The sequence below is a fragment of the Pongo abelii genome, chromosome 12 (genome assembly GCF_028885655.2).
Source record: "Pongo abelii isolate AG06213 chromosome 12, NHGRI_mPonAbe1-v2.0_pri, whole genome shotgun sequence".
Classification (NCBI taxonomy): Eukaryota; Metazoa; Chordata; class Mammalia; order Primates; family Hominidae; genus Pongo; species Pongo abelii.
Window position 1 is genome coordinate 112080952 of NC_071997.2, and position 21131 is coordinate 112102082.

At 41.3% G+C, this 21131-nt stretch overlaps 1 protein-coding gene across 2 annotated transcripts in view; it reads left to right on the plus strand.

Moving 5' to 3' along the window:
- LDAH (lipid droplet associated hydrolase) overlaps positions 1-20431 on the plus strand; it is a 141543-nt gene extending 121112 nt beyond the window's left edge. Inside the window, exons 5-6 of one of the 2 annotated variants that reach the window (XR_654263.4) lie at positions 2801-2883; positions 17367-17433. Coding sequence is in view for 1 of the 2 variants with exons in the window: in NM_001132883.1 (NP_001126355.1) it covers positions 2801-2883; positions 17367-17558 (275 nt within the window). In the remaining variant the exon portion in view is untranslated. 2 annotated transcript variants of the gene reach the window in all.
- Positions 20432-21131: the final 700 nt, after the last annotated feature.

Consider the following 21131-nt stretch of genomic DNA (forward strand, 5'->3'; position numbering starts at 1 on the left):
CCATAATGTATTAATCAAATCTCTGTTGCTTTAATTTAGTTGGTCCTTATAAATTCCCTGAAATATAGTAAAACAAAGACAGCTCTGATTTTGGAATCGAGACTTAGAGTCTTATAGTCCAGCTTCTTAGTGTATAACTATGACTAAATATCCTGTTCTGATTTAGGAGATTAGGCCAAGAAAATGCAGAATATTTACTCCTATATGTACTCATGCTAATATCACAGACAGACAAGAATAATTAAAGTGCTACTTTTTAGGATTACATCATGGCTATATTTAAGGGAGCATCTCCTACCCTATTCTCTGTCTAGAGTGCTGCTAACCCAAGTATCTGCATGGCCCATTTTCTCATTTCATTCAAGTTCTTCTCTGTTCACACATCCCCTTATCAGGGAGGTCTTTTCAGTGAACTTTACATAAAATAGGCCACCTCTGTCACTGCACGGTCTTCTCTCCTGAGCTGATTTTATTTTTCTCCATAGCACTTTCTCACCATCTATCATCCCAACACTAAAATATAAGCTCAAGAATAGTTTTTCTGTCTTGTTTGTTGCTCCATCTCCGGCGCCTAAAATAATGCCTGGCATGAAGTAAGTAGGTGCTCAGTCATCTCTGAATGAACAAACAAATGAATGAGTTAATTAACTGGGACTTAGAAAACAATAGGAACAACCCAAGAAGGCAGTGAAGGGAAATTCTAAGTCGACAGTGGTCCAGGTTAGAGCAGAAGGTCTAAGGGTCCTGGAAGGGAGGTCTCCAGGAATAATTGACTCAGAAAAATATTGAGTAGAGTTAGAGGGAAAAAAAGGTAACTGTAATGAAAACAAATGTTGGAGGACAGAGACTTGTAAGAATGGAAGTGTGGTTCTAGATACCACTTGGCTCAGCAGTGAACAATATTTAGAGGTAAAGGTATAACTATATTATTTAAGTAAGAATAGAATAATTCAAAATAAGATATAAACATGCTGAGAAGATGGCAGGAAGGAATGGTAGGGCTGTAAAAGTGAGCTAAATCCTCATCTCTCATAGCAACTCAGCAAGGATAATGAATAAGTTATCAAGAAATGACAAGATGATCATAAGTGTTTAGAGGTTTGAAGATAACTGGTGGAAGGACAGCTAAAAGAGTTCAGAGAGGCTTCCTCTAGGAAACGGGTCTAGAGATGGGAAATGATGGAAAAGGAAACTATGGTTTGGCACTACAACCATTTCTGTGATACTTGATATGAAACTATATGTGTGTGTGTGTTACCTTGATAAAACTTTAAACAAGGAAAGCAGAGGCAAAATGTAAAAATTAATAATCTGGGAGCTGCGTGCGGTGGCTCATGCCTGTAATCCCAGCACTTTGAGAGGCCAAGGCAGGCGGATCTTCTGAGGTCAGGAGTTCAAGACCAGCCTGACCAACATGGTAAAACCCTGTCTCTACTAAAAATACAAAATTAGCTGAGCGTGGTGGCGCATGCCTGTAATCCCAGCTACTCTGGAGGCTGAGGCAGGAGAATTGCTTGAACCTAGGAGGTGGAGGTTGCTGCAGTGAGCCACGATCGTGCCATTGCACTCCAGCCTGGGCAACAAAGAGCGAAACTCCATCTCAAAAAATAATAATAATCTGGAACTAAAATTCCAGATGGTTGAAGCCACAGGGATGGAGGCAGGATGGGAGGAAGGAATGGGGAAAGTGCAAGTATGCTAAGGTCATGCCTTGTTTAGATGAGTTAAGTCCAGACAGCAAGAGAAAATAAAAAGTAAGTTTGCAGTTTACTTATCTAGTGGTAAGGCTAACCACTAGATAAATAAAAATGGAATTTATACTTTCAGATTGCTAATGAAAAGAAATTTGTTAAATCCTGGGTGGGGAGGAAAATTCATCATTCACACTAAAGATAAGAGTCAGAAATAACAAGAAAGCATAGGGTATATAAAGCAAGATGACTGGAGTCAGACCAAATAGCTTTGATCTCAATATATGTGAATATGTTTAGTCCCTCTATTTAAGAAACAGAGAATTTCAAACTGCATTTTTAAAGAAGTCTACTTACATGATTTCAAGAGACATACTTGAAACAAAATGACAAAAGATTGAAAATGAAGGGAAGGACAGATGCTGGCAAAAAAGAAAGCAAGATAAGAATAATAATACCAGCCAAAATGGAATTGTAGGTACAAAGCATTGAATGAAAATTTTCTTACCAGTACAAGAAAGCCACATAAACTCATGTTTTCTCTGGCTTTCTTCTTCTTTCCTAGGTATTTGACATCTTGAAAGTGAGCATCACTTTGCTTATTTTGCAGCCAGTATAATGGGACTAACCCTTATTGAAAACTCCTGGAGATCTTTAAACGTTTTTTAAAAATAAATAATCCTTTTAGTTGTTTCCTTTTACAAAAAAGCCAGTATATTTTCATGTTAGTAACTGTTTGCATTTTCTTGGTATACATGATTTATTGGTAACAATTTGTACTTCTAAGCCTTAAATCGAAATAGCACATATTGGTCTGGTACAATTGCACACATCATCTGCTGTGGTATCTGACATTGGGCTGTGGAACTGTTAAACTTTTGCTATGGAGAAGCCAGATGAGGTTGGAAGAAGGTTCTTTTAAGTGAAATGCTCTTCCAGAGACTGTGTGCATGTTGCCTGACTCACATTCCTCTGTTGGCCTCACCAGTATCTCTCATCAGATAGTACGTGCCAAAAGAAAGGAGGAACATGAATTTACTAAAATTAATTTGAAACTTGTGTTTGTTCTATATATTCTAAATGTTTGACTTTTTATTTTTTAAATATAGCTAATGCTGCCTACCTTGGGGGCCAAGAAATGATGGAGGTGGTGAAGAGAGATGACGAAACCATAAGGGAGCATTTATGTAAGGTAATCACTTTAGTGCTGCAAGGGGATAGATAATAAGTAGATGGGCAGAGATACTTACTGAGGGCAAAGGACTAGAACTAGTTAGAATCTGTAAGACTTTAAGGGTTGGTAGAATGACATAGAGTTCTACTTCCAGTTAAAATTGAAATTATCTTTGAAAGTTGTGTAGAGAGTAGTAAAGCTAATTGCATGATAACTTATTTTTTTATCACCTGTTTTTGTTGAATTAATTTTAGAATCAATACTTTTCTATTTTGTCAATGCATTTTAGCCTCTCTAGGCCTTCTACTGAGAAAACTCCATAATATTTATAGAATAAATAATGTTGGAATATAAATGAAACAGTGGAAAATACATTATATGTTATATGATCTCATGACTAGTGAGCCTTTCTTATTCTCTAATGTATTAGAGTAGGAATGTCCTGCTCTGACCCTAAGACCAGTTTTGTGAAATATTCAACATCTGGGAGTTATGCTGCAAATACTAGAATCTTGCACACACACATTTGGAAGCACCAATCTCTGAAACTATAAGACTAGGATTTAGTATATGTCTAAGGTCACCCTAGAATTTGGATGACTGTGGTATTCCTGTGGCATCATTTGTCTGGCTGTCCATTCTGAGTAGGACAGAACTGTACTAATATTATAGCCACTAGCCACATGTGGTTATTTGTGGCTAGCCTTAATTGAGTTGTACCATAAGTGTAAAACAGACATTGGATTTCAAAAGTTTAGTTCCCCCAAAAGCAAAGTATTTCATTAATATTTATACTGATTACCTGTTGAAATGATACTACCTTAGATATAGTGGATTAAGTAAAACATATTATTAAAAGTAATTTCACCCATTCCTTTATACTTTTTTAAACATTGTAACTAGGAAATTCTAAAATTGCGTATGTACCTTGCTTTATACTTCTGTTGGACAGCATTAGTCTTAAACTTTACAATTGGTGCTGAACTGTGATACCTGCTGAAATGATCCCTGCTGAGTGGCAAACTCTGATAGGACTCTGGAGCAATCCACAAGTGAAATACGAGATAACCCACTGGACTTAGAATGTCTTTATAAACCTTGATACATTTGACTTAAACTTTTCTACGTTGCTAATTCTTAATTCCATAACCTCCCAATACCATTATCTTAAAACAAGAAGTGTATATGTTCTGAAAATTTTTTTTTTTAGAATATTGAAAATATTCACCTGGAGAGGACTTTTGAAAATGCCAGTGTGTTTTTGTGTCATGGCCGTGGTGGTCATCATATTTCTGAAATAGCAATTGGCTAGAGATTGAAATTTGGAAACCAGAAGGAAGCTCTCACCAGCCGAAGGGAGAGTGCTGGGGCCTCAGGAGGGCCCTCTCTCCAGGGCTTTCAGCTACTTCCAGTCATTGAGCGATGTGAAAATATAAGAAAAACAGTATTTTATTTTTCATTTAAACTATAAGTGAATCTGTTTCAAAAATGCATTTAAGTTCTTCCAGGTTGGGAGTTCATAAAAACAGCTCAACTCTCAGTCAATAATAAGACTGGCAGATGCTCACTTCCAAAATTCACACTTGCTGAACAACTAGACCCATCATGTGTCAGAGCCTGCCTTACCACCTGTGGAAGCCAGCTGCTGTAAAATACTCATCATTTCTGGATTCAGCGTGTGTGTTGTGCTCAGAAAAAGGTCAAAGAAAGGTGTTAACTTATTCCTGTCCTAAGTGAAATCCATATGCAAGTGTAATCATTCCCAGATAGAGGGCTGTTCATGGTAATTATGTCAGGACTGTAAGTTTACTGAAATTGTATGAGGAACTACAGGGGTATAATGGTAGATGGTAGACATTTCAAGGTTAGTATTAACACACAGTCACAGGAATAAACTTTTTCAACTCCAGGCAATAGTTTTGTTTTTGAGGTAGCATTAGATATACTTCTAGAATATGGGGAAACAAAGCATTGTTTCATTTAATCATGCAAAACTACCTTGCAGTTAATTCATTATCCTTTCTACCAGCAAAATTCAAGCTCTCCACTAGAATAATACAATTACATCTCCTAAGTGAAACTAGGTACAGAGAGACAGAAAGTTTATTGCAAGTTTTTGTTTCTGTCATAAAAAGAGGAAACATGCTGTAATTTAATATTGGTAGAAGTTGAATCAACATATGTCCCAGTCTGCTTGAGAAAATAAGGAAACTTAAAAGTGCACATAGTTCTAGGAAGATAGTGGGCATTGCCTCCTGCCTTCCAAACAACCCTGATAACTAGTCAAACTAAAACCAATGTCTGGGATTAGAAATATTCCTATTTAGGTATCTTAATTGAGGATATTCTTTCCCATTTCCACCCAAACAAAGGCATTCAGAAACTTCAGAACTATCCAGGACTGTCCAGTGTGAATAGTCATCGAGCCACACATGTTGTTGAAAAATCATTTCCTGTATCTCAGTTATTCAACTAAAAATAGTTCTGAAAAATATATCTTTGTGCCATCCAGCCAGAATGCCACAGGAAAGTTAGTCTAAAAATAAGCTTTCTACTGTATCATGCAGACAGCTTTCTACTTCTTTCTCCTCCCCAAGAGAACTATCATACCATAATCTGCAGGCTTTGGTTCTAAATCCAAATTTTCTACCACTGGATTTCCATTTGACACAAGAAGAGAGCTTTTTATATGCTTGAGGAAAATGGGCATTTTTAGCTCTAAAAGGTCTGTTGGGCTGATTATCCTCCTTCCGAGGTCCAGTGACTTTATACACAGTATTGGACATAAAGTAATTTATTTTATTAAAATAATTTTTCTTTCCTGGAGCAAATATAACAGACTCATAGTTGTTTCCAAAGGAGTATACCATGGTTTATGGCATCATAGGTTATTTCTTTTTCCTTTTTTTGTTTTTTCGAGACAGTCTTGCACTGTTGCCCGGGCTAGAGTGCAGTGGCACGATCTCGGCTCGCTGCAATCTCCACTTCCCAGGTTCAAGCGATTCTCTTGCCTCAGCCTCACGAGTAGCTGGGATTACAGGTACCCGCCACCATACCCAGCTAATTTTTACTAGAGACAGGGTTTCACCATGTTGGTCAGGCTGGTCTCAAACTCCTGACCTTGTGATTTACCCACCTCGGCCTCCCAAGGTGCTGGGATTACAGGCATGAGCCACTGTGCCCGGCCTATAGGTTATTTTGTCATTTGACTAAATCCTGCTTGTCTAGTGTCATCCCCAAGAGGCCTTCCCAGTCCTTGGTTTTGGTTAGATGTTACTTGGTTAGATGTAAAGTTATATTGCATTTATCATGCAGTATTTAAACAATCAACCTTCACCTTTCCCCACGTTGAGGTAAGGATCTGTGTCTTCTTCATCTTGATATCCCCTAGGGCCTAGCATAATTCATACCTGGTAGACAGTCAGTAAATATGTGCTAGAGAGATGGATAGATGGGGAAGCCATTAACTACAGTGTGGATTCTAAACCTTTTTTGTGCCATGCATCTCTTTTGCTCTCTCATAAAGCTTTGGGATTCTACTCACAATGATGTTCTTAAGTGCATAAAATACACAAGATTACAAAAGAAAGAAGTTGTTAGATAATGAGATATAATAGCAGTCAGAATTTTTTTTAATTTGTAATGATGAGTATAATTTTTTAGTTACCTTGAGCAAGTTAGTGTGATTTAAAAATACTTATCATTTTTATAGATGACAAAATATAGGCATTACTAATATTATAGCTTGTTGCCTGTACTCATAATTGAAAGAAATACTAAATTTTGTTAGAGATTAACAAAAGTAAACATGTAAATTTTTCCCAAGCTTACATAACCTCTTCTCCAAACCTCTGGACCTGTACACCGCAAGCAAAGAAGCCCTGCGTTAGAGAAACCAGAAAAGGTTAGGTAGCATGATGTTGTGGCTTAGGCACTGGCCTGAGAACAAGAAGTCATGATATGTCACACTAAAGAGACTGTTTTGGGGAGCTATTGAAGGGTCTAAGCATGGGGGTAACAGGGTGACAGTCAAAACATTTGACAACCATGTGATATAGGGATTGACCAATCAGAATGTATGCCAGCTATGAACAGCCAGTTCAGGGGCACCAGTTCATATCAGTTAGCCCTAGGAATTTGGTGAGATTAACAAATGAGAGGGATTATTTTGAGGGCAAATGTGTGGTATAATACTAGAAAAGGATGAAATATGAGTTGGGGAGCCTGTTTACAAAGCTTTTATAAGAACTAAGGCATTGGGATTGAGGATGGAAAGATTTAGGAGATAGAATCAAAGGTACTGAGTACTAACAGGATATTGGGGAATGGAGATGGAGGAATCTAAGACTATTTCTCTGTATCTGGACTTGGTAATAAGACAGGGAATATGGGGAGAGAAGCAGCAGCAAGTTATGGGAGATGGCTGAACAAGTGGTTCATTTTGGTACTTGTATTTGAGACGCCAGTGGGACATGCAAGTGGATCTGTGTCTGGCAGGCCCTGGATGTATGGGTGTAAAGCTTAGAAAGGTATTTGAGGCTGACTTTTGGTTGGGGAGTGATGAGAATGTAGTTAAAGCCAAGAGCATGGGTAATAGCAGCCTAAAGAAGTATACAGAATAAGGAGAGAGGACTTCTAATGATTGATCATTGGGGAACCCAGCTTAAGGGTTGGGAGGAAGACGAGGCGCCACTGAATGAATAAGATGGGAGGTGAGGTAAGAAGGGTGGGAATGAGAACCAGGATGAAATAAACCAAGGGAAGAGAATCAACTGTGCGTTTTCGCCACCCAAATCCCAGTTTGTCTGCAAGCCTCTGGAGTATTCTCTGTTTTATGAGGCACCTGGTATGTCGGAGGCAAATAAGAGGTCAGCACTCCCTTGTTCTGTCACTGCTCTAAGCCATAAGGGATGCATGTCTCATTCATTGAAAAGTGAACTCATGTTTGGTTTATAAACTTGAAGTTTTCATTTCAAACCCACTTAGGGGGGAAATTCTAAACTGCCATGACCACGTTTGGCCCAGTCTTATGGAAACAGCTGGTGTGTGCTACTGCCAGACTGAATCTGAGCATTACTATCAGTAAGTAGGAATCTGAAATTGCTCCAAAGAGAACACATGGAGTGCAGCTTTCAGATGAAGTTAGGCAGTGGTAGGGGGGCTGCCTGCAAGGTGGTGCTGCCCCTGCCCCCAGAGGGCCAGGCCAGGGATACAATGTGGCTTGGGAAAGGGGCAAGTGTCCTCAAGAACAGGAACTCCTCTGCTATTGCTCTCTCCCCATCCTTCTTAGCCTGCCTTAGCCCAAAGGTGTGTGTTGCCTTTGGGAGCAAACCTTGTGCAGTTGTTTGCAGATTGGGGCATGCAAATCCTTCTGACATGCACATGTCCTGCCTGCTGCAGCATAGGAAGTGCTCCCTGGACCAGCTCACCAGGCCTGCCTTTCCACCAAGCCTCGGTATTCTGAAACGGATTGTGTTAGTTCTGCCTGTTTAATTTGAAGCCTGTCCAGAATGTCATAATCATCCTGAAAATAGATAGGTTTGTTTTTATCTCAATATTTTGACCTTGAAAGCTTTATTTGGGCAATTGTGTTAACACACCCTGGGGTTCTGCAGTGGAGCCTGGTGACTGAGGGGAGGCAAAAGTGCTGGAGAACCGGGCTCCCAGAGTCTCAGCTGAGCTTCAAACACCAAATCCACCCTTGTTCATGACCCTGCTTAAGTTACCGGACCTCACTATGCCTCCTTTGTTCACCAATAAAATGGTTTAATAATAGTATTTAGCCTCATACAGCTATTCCAAATATATGCTATAATTCATACCTTGTAATTGAGACCTTATAAGAGTATCTGTGCTGGGCACAGTGGCTCATGCCTGTAATCCCAGCACTTTGGGAGGCTGAGGCGGGTTGGATCATGAGGTCAGGAGTTCGACACCAGCCTGGCCAACATGGTGAAACCCCGTCTCTACTAAAAATACAAATATTAGCTGAGCATGATGGTGTATGCCTATAGTCCCAGCTACTTGGGAGGCTGAGGCAGAAGAATTGCTTGAACCCAGGAGACGGAGGTTGCAGTGAGCTGAGATCATGCTACTGCACTCCAGCCTGGGCGACAGAGTGAGACTCCATCTCAAAAAAAAAAAAAAAAGAAAGAGTGTCTGGAATGCACTAAGCATTCAATAAATGTTTTTATTACTATTACAAAGTTATGGCCTAGTTATGCTTCTGAGTACTTTAAAAAGACTATTTGCCTAACTGTTCCTCCTCTCACATCCCCTTTTCCAGTATTTTCATTGTGTTAATGAAAGGTATTAGTGATGCTGAGTATGTGGCCGAGAGACCCCAGAATGCCCAATGCCATTCTAAATAACAGCCACCACTCCCCATAAGATGCTTCAAGGAGCTGTTGTATAGGAACCATAATGAGGGGAAAACACAGTAGTACTTGATTTTTACCAAGGCTTGGGCCCGTTATTCTAGTCCAGAGAAGTCTGATGAACTGGACTTAGCCTTTCTCTCAGTTAGTTGAGTAAAACCATTCCAGTACATCTGCCCCCTTCTTGGGGCACAGATCCAGGGAAAGACAGAAACACAGGAGGAAACTGGCGCTCAGGGCCTCTTACTTTGCCAGAGGGCCTCGCCAGAGGAAAGCAGAGGCCCTGGGTTAGCATCTCAGTGCAGTCCCATGTGAGAAAGAGACAAGCCGGTCACTTGATGGCCTCGTGGCTTGTATGTGGGAGGGAGGGGATCCTGGCCCTTTACATGTTAGCCACACAGAAAGGAGAGTGCTGCTCTGCACACCACTGTATACACAGATGGTTGTTCCAGCTACTGGAGAGTGAGCCACACAGTGCCCCATAGGACCTACTCCTCCTCCTTTGGCGCTCCCATTCCCGCCGCTCCCCTCGGTGCCTGCAGAGAGAAGCAGGGTTCATGGGCCGGAAGCATTTGTGTTTTCACATCTTCAGCCACTTTTTAAAAATCTTTGGAGATTTCAGTTCTCATTTTCTCAAGAATGGTAATTGAGCCAGTTAGGAATAAACGAAAGAGAGGAAACAAGGTAACTGGAAAAACTGAAGTCCCTAAACCATCTCCCTTTCTTTAGCAATTCCGCCAGTTCCTAAAAACAGAGGCTCAGAAAGACTGCAGTGAAATGTTGACACTTTGCAGCTACCTATGTCCCCGACAGGGATAAGATTTTTTAAGTAACTGAAAGGAGATGCTTATATCACAGAATCGGTTTCCTTTAACATTGCAAGATTGGGGCTTACATGTCTTTGACTCTGAGGGGAGGGGAGAAGTGGAAGCCTGCTGCTGTCTTCCAGACTGTCTGGACTCTCCCCAGAAATGGGCATGCATTGGAGGACCTAACAGTTTATATCCTGAGCCTGGGAAAGCTTCAAGGGGATGAAAACAGGAGATAAAGGCAGGGTAGGGGGCCCTAGCTGGGAAGTAGGGGGCCTATATGTGTAGGTACTAATTTGATCCCTTGGTATGCAACCGACTGCGTTATATCTGACCTTTTGCTTTTTTCACAAATAATGAAACAAGCAAAAAACCTGCTCTAGTGGGAATTATTTCAAAGAAGGAAAGAAAACCTGGAGAAAGCAGGAATGACATATTTTTCTTAGACCTCTGGAAGAAAGGCCGAGAAGATAGATCTCTCTGAGAATCTGTATCACTCCTCTTTGGTCACTGTCTCTAGTGCTGGCTTCCTGGTTGCCCTGCCATGCAGTGTAAGCTGCCAGGGAGCTACAGCTGTTGATGAAGTGCTAACAGAAAGCCTTGCATTGCTCAGAAAAGCGGTGGGCATTACCTTCACTGCTGCAAGAACCCACAGGCTCACCCTGTGAGCCCACCAGGAATAAAAGTAACTCCCAGAATGTCGGTGCCTTTCTTCATTTGGAAGATGCTCAACCAAGGATAGCCAAAGGGCACTATAGCTTAGGCTCCAGGTCTCCTTTATGAGGAAAAGTAGGTTTTATTATAAAAGTGGACGTATGGAATCCACTCCAGGAGCTGACTGTTAGTGGCAGCTTGAGGATAGGGATGTGCTTCACTGTTTATTTGGTTGGCGACTTATCTTCTACCCCATCTGTCTTTCTCTACAATCATGTCTGGGGAATATGACATGTACATTTTTTAAATAATGAGTAAGTATATGGTAAAACAACTTTGCTTTAGATTTTTAGAAATGTTTAATACTTATATATTTTCTGAGCCTATGTCAAAAGCAACTTATCAGAATAGAATATATTTTCTCAAAGGCTAATGTAAGGTCATGTGGATTCTTTTTCCTTGACCAGGGCACGGCTCCCACGCCACCCCACCCCACCATTGCCCAGTCTGTGTCGAGGAGCTCCCTTTGTCCTCACCTGTAAAGCAGCAGCCTTTAAGAGTGCCCACCATGTGTAAAGCACTTGATACACTTTGTTTTCCAGTCCTCAGCACTAGCCCACTGGTAACTAGTTCTGTCTTACTTTACAGATGAGTAAACAGGCACAGGGAAGCTAAGTAACTGGTCCAGGCTCACAGCACCAGTAAGTGGCAGAACCAAGATTCCAGTCCAGGTGGATATGGCTCAGGGACCTGTACAGTCTTAACACTGCACTCACTGTACTACGCTCTTCCTGGCTGCATACGGAGCTTGAGTAGTTTCACAAATTACTTTAGAATAATAGAAATACAATGATTTTACCACACTGTGATATAAAGACATTATGAGAAGCCCTTTCACTCTCAGCATGACACCCCCAGAAATGCCACTTACCACCCTGCTCAGGCCTGCACTATATCACAAAACAGGCAGCCCACAAATTGACTACCCGAAGTAGTCTGTGCCGAAGGCTCATCAAGCTGGATTTCTCATTGGAAACATTTCAAGTTGTACTGATGAGATATCGTTTGTACCAAACTTGACTTCGTGGTGAATTATGATTTAAAGAGCTTCTAAAATTCAGTTTATCCATAAGGTTAACACCAACAACAAATATATATATGCAAAAATATATAGAGATGCAAAACTTTCATTTTATTAGCCCTTTTATTCCTGTAATGCCTGTAGTCCTACTGTCCTATTGAATAGACAGAAATAATTCAGATAGAGATTTTTATGTGTGGCTTTTAAAATTTTTATTATTTTAAGATGTTGCTATGTCATTGAAAGTGAGTTTTGTTATTAGCTAAATCGTAAGATGCGTCTAATATTTCTTTGTTCTTACTATAAATCTTCTATTAGTAATGCATAAAAGCACGCAACTCCAAATGTATACTAAAACAAAGCTTTGTTCACATTCACTCCCTCAGGGCAAAATTTGGGTTTTCCTGCTTTGGGGTCCGGTAGGGCTTTGTCCATACCTCTGTCTGCCTGTTGTGTTTAAAAGCCAGTTTATACAGGCCTGTTCTCTCGCCTAGTCTGTGAGCTGTTCCAGGGCAGAGACCATCTTACATACTTCTGAATGTCAGCCACTTAGCCCAGTACCAGATATGGGATGGATTCAGAGTCATTTTTGGTGGAACTCATTTTAATCTATCAGCTTCAGCAATTCACTGTCCAAAAGTGCCGTTTGTAGACCCCCCAAAAAGTGGGGGAAAAAAAAACACACAGAAGAAAAGACAGATGTGGGGACAAGCTGCAGCAACCTGCAGGGATATTTTAGGAGGGCCCTGTCTCCTTAGGCGCACACTAAACAGTTAAAGGGAAGTTCATTTATAAGCACAGAGACCATAGTAACCATATATCCACTTTCCAGCAGAAAACACAGGAGGAAAAGCCAAAGCGTGGTTCTGGGGAATCAAAATCTAGAACTGAAAAAAAGTTAAATTTTGTGCTTAATAGAAAACAACAGGTTACTTAACATGACAATTTGGAAACAGAAAAATTTCTATCTTAATAATGTATACTTTTTATCAGTTCTCATGAGTACCAAAACAAGTGCTAAGGAGAAATAAACTGCAGGAAATAATTTATTTTCTTCTAAACCTTTGAATGTAAACATCCTGCTGATTGCCTGCGATTCTTTGTTAACAATTCCAGTACTTTCAGGGCAGTTATCACCCCCATGACACCCAGTGCCTCAGAAGAGCTACATAGACTATGAAAAGGCTTTCAATAAAGGTAGTTGGGAAGGCTGGGTGCTGTGGTTCATGCCTGTAATTTCAGTACTTTGTGAGGCTGAGGTGGGTGAATCACTTTAGCCCAGGAGTTGGAGACCAGCCTGGGAAACATAGGGAGACCTCGTCTTTACAAAAAAAAATTAAAAATTAGCTGAGCGTGGTGGCGTGCACTTGTGGTTCCAGCTACCCTGGAAGCTGAGGTGCGAGGGTCACTTGAGCTCGGGAGGTCAAGGCTCCAGTGAGCTGAGATCACACCACTGCACTCTAGGCTGGGCCCAGAGTAAGACTCTGTCCCAAAATAAATAAGTAAATAAAAATAAAGTTGGCTGTGTTAGCTCCTGTTGACAACTCTCACACTCTATTAGTTTTCATATCCAGTTTAAGACCTGCCAGTTGTCAGGTTTTATGTTTTTATAACAGGTCTATTTATTGGAATTGTAAATAGTAGCAAAAGGTACAGGTTAGGAATGTTGTCTATGGATTTGTAGCCCAGCTCTTCAAAGCAAAATTGCTTGAAATAAGCAGGTTAATCTTGCTAAGCCTCAATTTCCTTTATCTGTAAAATGTAGATACAATACTTTCCTTAGAGTATTGTTGTGAGGATACAACGAGATAATACATAGAAAGTGCTTACTTAGCACAGAGCCTGGCCATTGCTTTCAGCCCATCGGTTCATCATGGTGCATTGCGATTCATTTTTGCATACCAATAAATAAAAAGTATGCACTGTTAACCACTATGTTTTTGGTGTCCAGTTGTTTCTCTTTCTTTCTACTTCACCCCTCCTCCCCCATCCCCCGCCAGTGCCACCACACACTCCATACTTTCTCATTTTCCTGTTCAGGGCTGCAGGTGCAGAGTCCTCTGGTCAGATCTATTGCCTGTGATTTATAATTTATAGGGAAAAGGAAGTATCTCAAGCCAGTGTATGTAAAGGCATTAGATAACCACGTGTTTTATTTGTAAGCCAAGACTTTCATAGGAAGCCCTTTAGAGAATATATAGCCTGAAAAAGAACTTGTAAAAGAAAACAAAATTTTAAAAAATGTGAGCCCACCCCCACCATCAGTTAGGCATTTAACCAAATGGGGCCCCACTTCAAATGGTTAAGGATTGTAAAGAATTGAGAAATAAAATCAGATAAGCATACGGGAGGTCTAGACTCCTCACTGTTCTGCTGTCTTGAACACTGACACCACTCTTTGTTGAGGTTCCTAGCACATGCCTTGGACAGCATGTGCCCCATAATTACTTGGACATATTTGTCTCTTGATACCCTGAGGTGGGTGTCAGGTCCCTTAATCCATGTTGATCACCCCTGCTCAAATCACTGCCTTAACTGCATGTACGGGGATGGTGTTTGCTCAGTGCTGAGGGCTCATCAAGCTGGACTTCTCATTGGAAACATTTCAAGTTGTAATTGCATCACAGAAAAGTAAATGGTACGTTCTTCATGGAAACAGTCTTTGAAATGTCAGACAGAAAGCAACAGCGGTGCATACAGTGACGCTTTTCTTGTCGAGGAGACTATTAGATGAGGTCTTTTCTGTCTGGCTTTCCTTTGAGCTGACTGCCATTATCATAGGACTTCACACTGTAGCTTGTACTGGAGTGAGGGTCCTAGAGTAGCTTTCTCAGGGTCCAGCGATCTTGAGGCGAGAGCATGCCCTGCAGCAGAGGAACAGACCTGACGGGTACGAACCCAAGTCTGACTTTCCGGATGTCTCAGCAGTGTTCCCTGCTCTGAGGAAGTGCTGAGTAACTGCATAGCAACTGTTCCCTATCCTATTTCCTGAATACAATCGAAAAGATTGCTGGTGGTAAGTGTAGGGAGTAGCTTAGAGAGAGCCTAATGTTATCAGCACTATTGGTAGATAATTAATACCTGCAAATAGTCTGTACTCTTGACAGTATTTCAAGGCAAAGCTATAGCAGGGCAGTTGCTGAGAGATCCGGGGAAACGTGTTTTTCTACTACTGGACAGAATAGTCTCCCACTGGTTGTGAGGTTGCAACATTTTAGAGCTATAGAAAGAGCTGAGAGCAGGAGGAAGAACCAGGCAACTGCTAGGCTCTCATATTCTCTAGGAAGCAAAAGAAGTTCTTGCTCTGCTAAGAGCCATGGCAAAATGAATTTTGGCTTTAGGGGCTTTGGAATGCCCAGAAATGGTTGGAGTGAGGAAAAGTAGGAGAATGTGAAGAATGAATTAAGTGATAAATCTGTAAGTTACAGGCCCTCTGCAGCGTGCAAAACTGGAACCCCAGGTAACAACCAAGAAAACCTCCATGGAGCTGGAATACTATGCAGTCTTTAAAAAAGGATGAGTTCATGTCCTTTGCAGGGACAGGGATGAAGCTGGAAACCATCATTCTCAGCAAACTGACACAGGAACAGAAAACCAAACACAGCATGTTCTCACTCATAAGTGGGAGTTGAACAATGAGAACACATGGACACAGGGAGGGGAACATCACACACCAGGGCCTGTTAGGGGATGGCGGGTAGGGAAGAGATAGCATTAGGAGAAATACCTAATGTAGATGACGGGTTGATGGGTACAGCAAACCACCATGGCACGTGTATACCTATGTAACAAACCTGCATGCTCTGCACATGTCCCAGAATTTGAAGTATAATTTAAAAAAAAAAAAAAGGAAACCTCCATGAAGCGATTCAGAGTAAGTCTGCCACTTGAGGTTTACTTGTTCATAATTTACTCTCTGGAGTACTACGTTAAATTTTTTCCTCTATAAAGTGTTTTTAGCTAACCATCTCTTTAAATATTGGTTAAGGCATCATGTTATTGTAATAAAGGCCATTGTTTTTGTAAGATCAGTCTCATCTGTCCTATATTCAGGTCATGGATTTAATAATTGATACACTAAAACTATCCAGTAAGCAATAACGCCTATTTCCCCGCACTCCCCTCCCCCACCGCTTGATCCCCTCCAATCCCTCTTCCTGTTGTGGCCAGAGTGGTTTTCCTGACATAGGGACCTGAGCATGTCACTTCATTGTGCAGTCTTTTCTGGCTTGTGGACTTTGGGATAAAGTGCAACCTCCTTGGCATGCATAGAAGATGCTGTCCATGACCTCATCCCTCTCTGCCTCTCCAGTCTTATCTCCCACCACCCTATATTCCAGCCATGTGGAATTCCAGTTCCCCACACATGCCATGCTCTTTCAAGCTTTGATTTGCTTGGTCTTCTCCCCACAATGTGCTCCCCCAGCTTGAAGACTCAACTCAGGCATCAACTCTGGGGAATCTTTCCTGCCCACTGCTTCTGACCAGCTGCGCCTCACCTGAGCTCTCAGATTGTCTTGTGTACGTGGGGTCCCCTTCTCCCCTCCCGCAAGACTGTCTTATCTCTATTTTCCAGGTTCCTAATACAAAGTAAGTGCTCCATTTGTATCTGCTGAACAAAGGAATGAGTAAGCAATTCAGTGTCTGAGTGAAGGAGCACATTTGGTATATTAGGGAAGCTGCACGTGACTACAGCTGGCCAACTAGGGGCTGGAGCTGGGCACAGCTCTGTCTTTCAGTGATAACAGAGGTCAAAGGATCCTTAAGATTTAGTTCTTGGTTTTTGTAGAAATTGCTACTATCTGTTCTTCTGAATATAAGATGTTGCTTTGTTGCCTTTATTTTTAGAACTAACAGAACTAGAACATAGCAGTTTTTCAGTGAAACACAGCAGCCTAGAGCAATATATACATATATATCACATGCAGGTTTAGGTAGATATCCATTCAGGGTCTTAGTAATGCCACAGAGGAGGCTCTGTCTCCATTCAGCTGCTTGCTGTCAACTGAAGTATGATTATTGCACTTCCCCACTGAATCAACATACAGGCTGCATAGAGCCTTTTCTTAGAAATGTCATAAACTCTCTCAGGATTCTGATCACATTTCATCAGCTACATTGGAAAGCCTGAGTCTATCTGATCCGTGTTTGTATTCATTCAACAAATACATCCCATATGACTACCATGTGGCTATTTGGAAACAACTAAGTTTATTAAGTGGTCACTAGTCATTCAGCGACTATGTCTCAATAACTCTCTTCGTCATCCTCACCGGCCTTCATTCCAGTGTCCATCCCAACCTCAGTACACAAAACTTTCCTGGTAAGTCCTTTCAGTGAATTATGAGGGATCTATCACACAAGAGTCTCCCAGCATGGGTATCTTCCCACCAAATTCTTCTGAGTGCACTCCTGTATATCGTGAAGCCTTGAGAGAGCCACACTCTGGAGAGAGCTTAAGGACTAGCTCCCAGGGCCAGGCATAGGTGCTGTCCTCAGAGCACTGCCGGCTGCTGGTGTCGTATCTGTGTCAGGAAGGGAACATGTTTTCTAATAAAATGTTTTTGTCTTGTCTTTCAGCTTACATTTTATTACGGTACTATAGATCCTTGGTGTCCAAAAGAGTACTATGAAGACATTAAGAAGGATTTTCCAGAAGGAGACATTCGACTCTGTGAGAAAAACATACCTCATGCTTTCATCATCCATTTTAACCAGGAAATGGCAGACATGATTGCTGACTCCCTAAAGGATGACTTGTCCAAAATGTAAATTGGCCTGAGGAACAAGCCCCCACTGCCAGTACATGGAGGCAGTCGGTGTACTAGACTTAGTAGGTAAATGTTTAATTTTGAAGACTGATATTAGAAATGAAGAAAGTGAGAACCTTTGTCTTACAAACCAACTCTCCGCTCGCCACGTTACAGGCTGAAGTAAACACAGTTGATGAATCATTCCATAGATTTAACCATACATTTTCCAAGACTCAGGGAACACAGTGATCTACACAGAGTCTCCTGTTTGCACAAGATGCCCAGTGGCACCATATGGTTTATTTTGGTAGGCAGGATCTTTGCAGATGAAAAAAAAATCTACATGTACTTGATTTTAATTGAGTTACATTGTAGAATAGGCACTTCTGGAGGAAATTATGAAATACCTACTAGAAAATGTAAAATAAATCAGTGAATGTTAAGAGTATAGTTAGATATGTGAAGTGTATGAGATTATGACAAGGATACACTCATGTTCCAGGAGCAGGAAGTGAACCTGGGTCTCCTGTAAGACGGAAGATGAAGATGAGCCCAGACTAACTTAGCACAGATCTTGGCTGAGATCATCAGTGTGACGTCTAATGTACCTGCACTAGACAGAGAATAAAGTTCACCAGACATTACTCTGGTCAGCTAACCAGATAAAGAATTGTTGAAGGACCCCAACTGTGCCTCCTGCCACAGGACAACCAGCAAGTTCTATGCTGAGCCTTAGGCCGCCAGGTTATAAGCTCCCTGCAGGCCCCTCCTCTCCAGAGCCAGGATGGAGAGGCACTGGGCTGTCCCGAAGCAGGCTTGGATGTGCCAACGTACAGTTGCTCCTTCTGTAATTCTTGCACTAAAACTCCATTAAACACCATCAATGAACCAAATAGTGTGCTAGCCATTGAGGATAGAGTTCTTAGCTACTTAATGATTCTTTTCTTCTGGAAATCTTCTAGCTAATAATTTTTAAAAGTATCTTTTAACCTGCTCAGTAAAACATTACCATTCATTAGTTCTCCATTTCTACATTAACTTTATTTGCTGGAAAGAAATTATTTTGTTAATGAACCAAACCCAGCCATTAAGTTATGTGAATTCACCTTCTCTAGACACATTGAGGTCTGGCAGAGAAGACACATGTTCCGTGGCCTAGAGTGGGCTGACAATATTGCTGCCTTCCCTAAATTGATTCAATCTTGAGAACCACATACTGCAGTGACAATTGATGATGGATGAGAAATATTCCTTTTTCTCCTAGAGGAAATCTCTCATGGCATTATCATTCCCTAAGGACAATGAGATGTCCCTCCCCTCAAATCCTAAAGCCCCCGATGAAAGATTTGGCTCTGATTTGCTGCCAACTTATTGGTAAGTGCCGAATGAGTTACTGTGCTTTGGCATAGCTTCTACATCACAGCAAGTGACTTCTCAGAGGGGAAAAGCCAAGCTCCAGACAAGGAGTGCTGTTAGCCCAAGGGGAAGAGCTAATAGATACATAGGCCGTAAGCACAGGGCTGTACACAGAGCCTTTACTGGCATCTGCATGAGAGGCCTAGAAATCGGATGTTAGAAGCTAGGAATCATGGCTCTGAGTGCCTTGCATACAGGAGATACTCACTAATAGTAAATCAAGGCATGTAAACAATACTGGGTAAATCATACCTACCAGAATAAAGAGTAACATTCAGAGCTTTTCTTTTAGCTGTTATTTTAAACGTTACTCCATATTTCAAAAGTCTGCATATATGAAATTGTGTCTTATTTCTGGTTTTTAGAGCCTAAGAAAGATACTGGTTCTTAATTCCTATTTATCATCTGAACACCAACTGAATTTTTGAAATAAATGTTTTACCAGCATTTCTGACCTCATCTGGCCTGATCTCTGTGTTGGGCAAGAGAGGGTACAATTTGAGCAGTTCTCCTGAGTTAGACTCGGCTCAAAGTCTCTCTTTTAAAGTGAAAAGCCACCTTTCTCATTGCTTTTTTCATAGGTGGAAGAATCAGATTTCAAGAGACTGAAGTTCATTCTGTTTCTTTAGGGATTAGACTAAAATGAACAAACAGTGGAAGAAATCCATTTTCCAGAAGCAGCTCTACCTGTATGTCCCAGTCAACCACATGGATGGTCTTTGTGAAAGTTTTAACTTCCTGCAGAGTTACCTAGTGCTCAGCGCTTGAGCCTTGACCACGCCTGTGTTTGTTCCTAGTCTGTTCTCAGCCATAAGAATCTCCACAAGCCCTCTGTGGCTTGTGTGGCCTGATGTCCATGGCCACCAAGGGCCTCTCACCATACAGTTCTCCACTCAACCTTTGGAGACACAGGGACCACCAAAGGCTTGATTTTTCTTCATCCTACATTATATTCAAAACAAACAGGCTGGGTGCCGTAGCTCACACCGGTGATCCCAGCACTTTGGGAGGACAAGCTGGGAAGATCGCTTGAGGCTAGGAGTTTGAGACCAGCCTGTGCAAAAAATGAGACCTCTGTGTCTAAAATAATGTTTAAAAAAGAGCAAAAAAAAAAGCAATTTCAGATTAAAGGAGACTGAAGAGACATGACAATTGGATACAACATCTGATTCTGAATTGGATGTTTTTCTTATGAAAGACATTGTTGAGACAATTTGCACAACTTGAATGAGGTCTGAAGATTAGCTGGGAGTAAGATGCCACTGTTAATTTTCTGATTTCAGTGGTTGTACTGGGGAGAAGTAAGAGAGTGTCCTTGTTTGTACTGGAGACACACTGAGGTATCTGGGGGTGAGGGGCATCATGTCTGTTTACTGTCAGGTGGTTGAGGGGAAAATAATGTTCTTTGTACTTGCAGATTTTTTGGAAGTTTGAGATGTTTTAGAATTTGTAATAATAATTATTTTTAAAACCCCACCATGCTATCTCCTGCATCCGTGTCTCATTGCTTCTTTTCCAAAAAGGCTATTTCTTCTTGTACGCAGTAAATGAAGACCTGGGTTCAAATCCCAGATCTGTCATTTGTTAGGTTTGTGACATAAGACTTCACCTCCCTGAGTCCCCCAGCTCCTCATTTTTTTTTTAATGGAGATAAAATGAGGTCATGCATATAGCATTTAGTACCTTGCCTGGCATATGGTAGATGCTCTATAAAATGGTACCTAAAGGAGGATAGCAAACTTGTTTTTCCTTTTTTCCTTTCATTTCTCTTCTCTTTAGTATAGCAGAGGACCCTGTGGTATCTCAGTCCCTGCGCTGTTTCACCAGGCTTGTAACTTGATTCTAGCAGTCAGCATTTTGGCTCTTACGCAGGGATAACACTTGCTCACCTGGCTCAGCTTTCTGGCCTCAGCCCATGCAGGCCTCCCTGCACACAGCCCAGGATGTTCTAACAGTCGATTTAGAAAAGATGCGGGAAGCAAAGCGTTTCTTAGATGGCGTGAGACATCTTCATCCCTGGCCTTCTCTTGCAGAAGAGAAGAGGCAAGGATATATTTGGGCTGCTCCTTCCCTTGGGGGTGGGCCTTAAGGAGAGGTTGGAGGCTAGGACTGAGTGTGCTCTGTGAACAAATACATCTGTGGGACCTTGAATGAAGCTCTTCTGCAGGAGTGCTGA